The sequence below is a fragment of the Xiphias gladius genome, chromosome 2 (genome assembly GCF_016859285.1).
Source record: "Xiphias gladius isolate SHS-SW01 ecotype Sanya breed wild chromosome 2, ASM1685928v1, whole genome shotgun sequence".
Lineage (NCBI taxonomy): Eukaryota > Metazoa > Chordata > Actinopteri > Istiophoriformes > Xiphiidae > Xiphias > Xiphias gladius.
This window is the reverse complement of record NC_053401.1, coordinates 15,320,383-15,321,382: the sequence shown is the minus strand read 5'-3', so window position 1 is coordinate 15,321,382 and position 1,000 is coordinate 15,320,383. Positions and strand designations below refer to the sequence as shown.

General features: G+C 45.6%; 1 protein-coding gene across 1 annotated transcript in view; it reads right to left on the bottom strand.

Moving 5' to 3' along the window:
• Positions 1–1,000, bottom strand: part of LOC120803939 (inositol 1,4,5-triphosphate receptor associated 2-like) — a 101,891-nt gene that overhangs the window by 99,553 nt on the left and 1,338 nt on the right. Inside the window, exon 3 of the mRNA XM_040152989.1 lies at positions 411–702. Within this exon, the coding sequence (XP_040008923.1) occupies positions 411–702 (292 nt within the window). The remainder of the gene's footprint in view (positions 1–410; positions 703–1,000) is intronic.

Genomic DNA, 1,000 nt, shown 5'->3' with positions numbered 1-1,000 from the left:
TAAGGAGCTCAGCTCCAACCTTTTTTCCTGCAACAGTTGGCCCTTAGCAGGATCTGGGTTGCCATGCAAGCCCTCTTCAATTTCCCTAATGTTGGCTTCAAATTCTTGCACTGCTAACTTGATTTTAGCAGTGGAATGGCAGGTGTACTGTTGGCAAAAAACACAAATTTGTGTTTTGCCAATCTCCCACCACAGTTTCAGTGAACTGAAGTCCGTTTTTTTAATTTTCCACTGCTGCCAAAATTGCTCAAAGCAGTGACAGAAAGTCCTGTCTAGAAGGAGTTTGTTGTTAAAACTCCAGTAAGATTTAACCCTTTCACCCGGTGAAATATACAGATCTATGCAGACTAAGTGATGGTCAGTGAACCCAACTGGACTAATTGTGCTCTCAACCAGTCTGGAGCTGAGACTTTGGGAGATATAGATTCCGTCCAGTCGGGCTGCACTGACCGTGTCGTCTCTGACCCTCACCCATGTGTACTGTCTGGACTGTGGATGTTTGACCCTCCACGCGTCCAGCAGATCTAGTTGTGTTATAATGCTGTTTAGGTTCTGGGATGACTGCGGGTGGGGTTCCTCGCTTGTCCTGTCCACAGTAAAGTCGACAGTACAGTTGAAGTCCCCACCAATGATGAGTTGGTCGTGATGGTGTTTCGTTAGCTCGTTTTGTAGCTTGTTGAACAAGACTACTCTTTCGGCCCCCTGGTTCAGGGCATATATGTTGACAAAGCAGAACACAGATTTCTCTATTTTGGTCTGACCATCAGCAACCGTCCCTTCACTACTTCAGTAGTAGACAGGACCGTTGTATTTGAGGTTGGTTTTAACAAAACGGCTACTCCTGCACTGAAGTTGGTGCCATGGCTAAGGGCATATGTACCCTCCCACCATAAACCCCAATCTACTTCGTCTGTCTGAGTTGTGTGCGTCTCTTGTAAAAAAACAGCACATCAATCTTTTTTTGAGCAGAGACCTCAGATATTAGAGCTCTTTTGTGCTT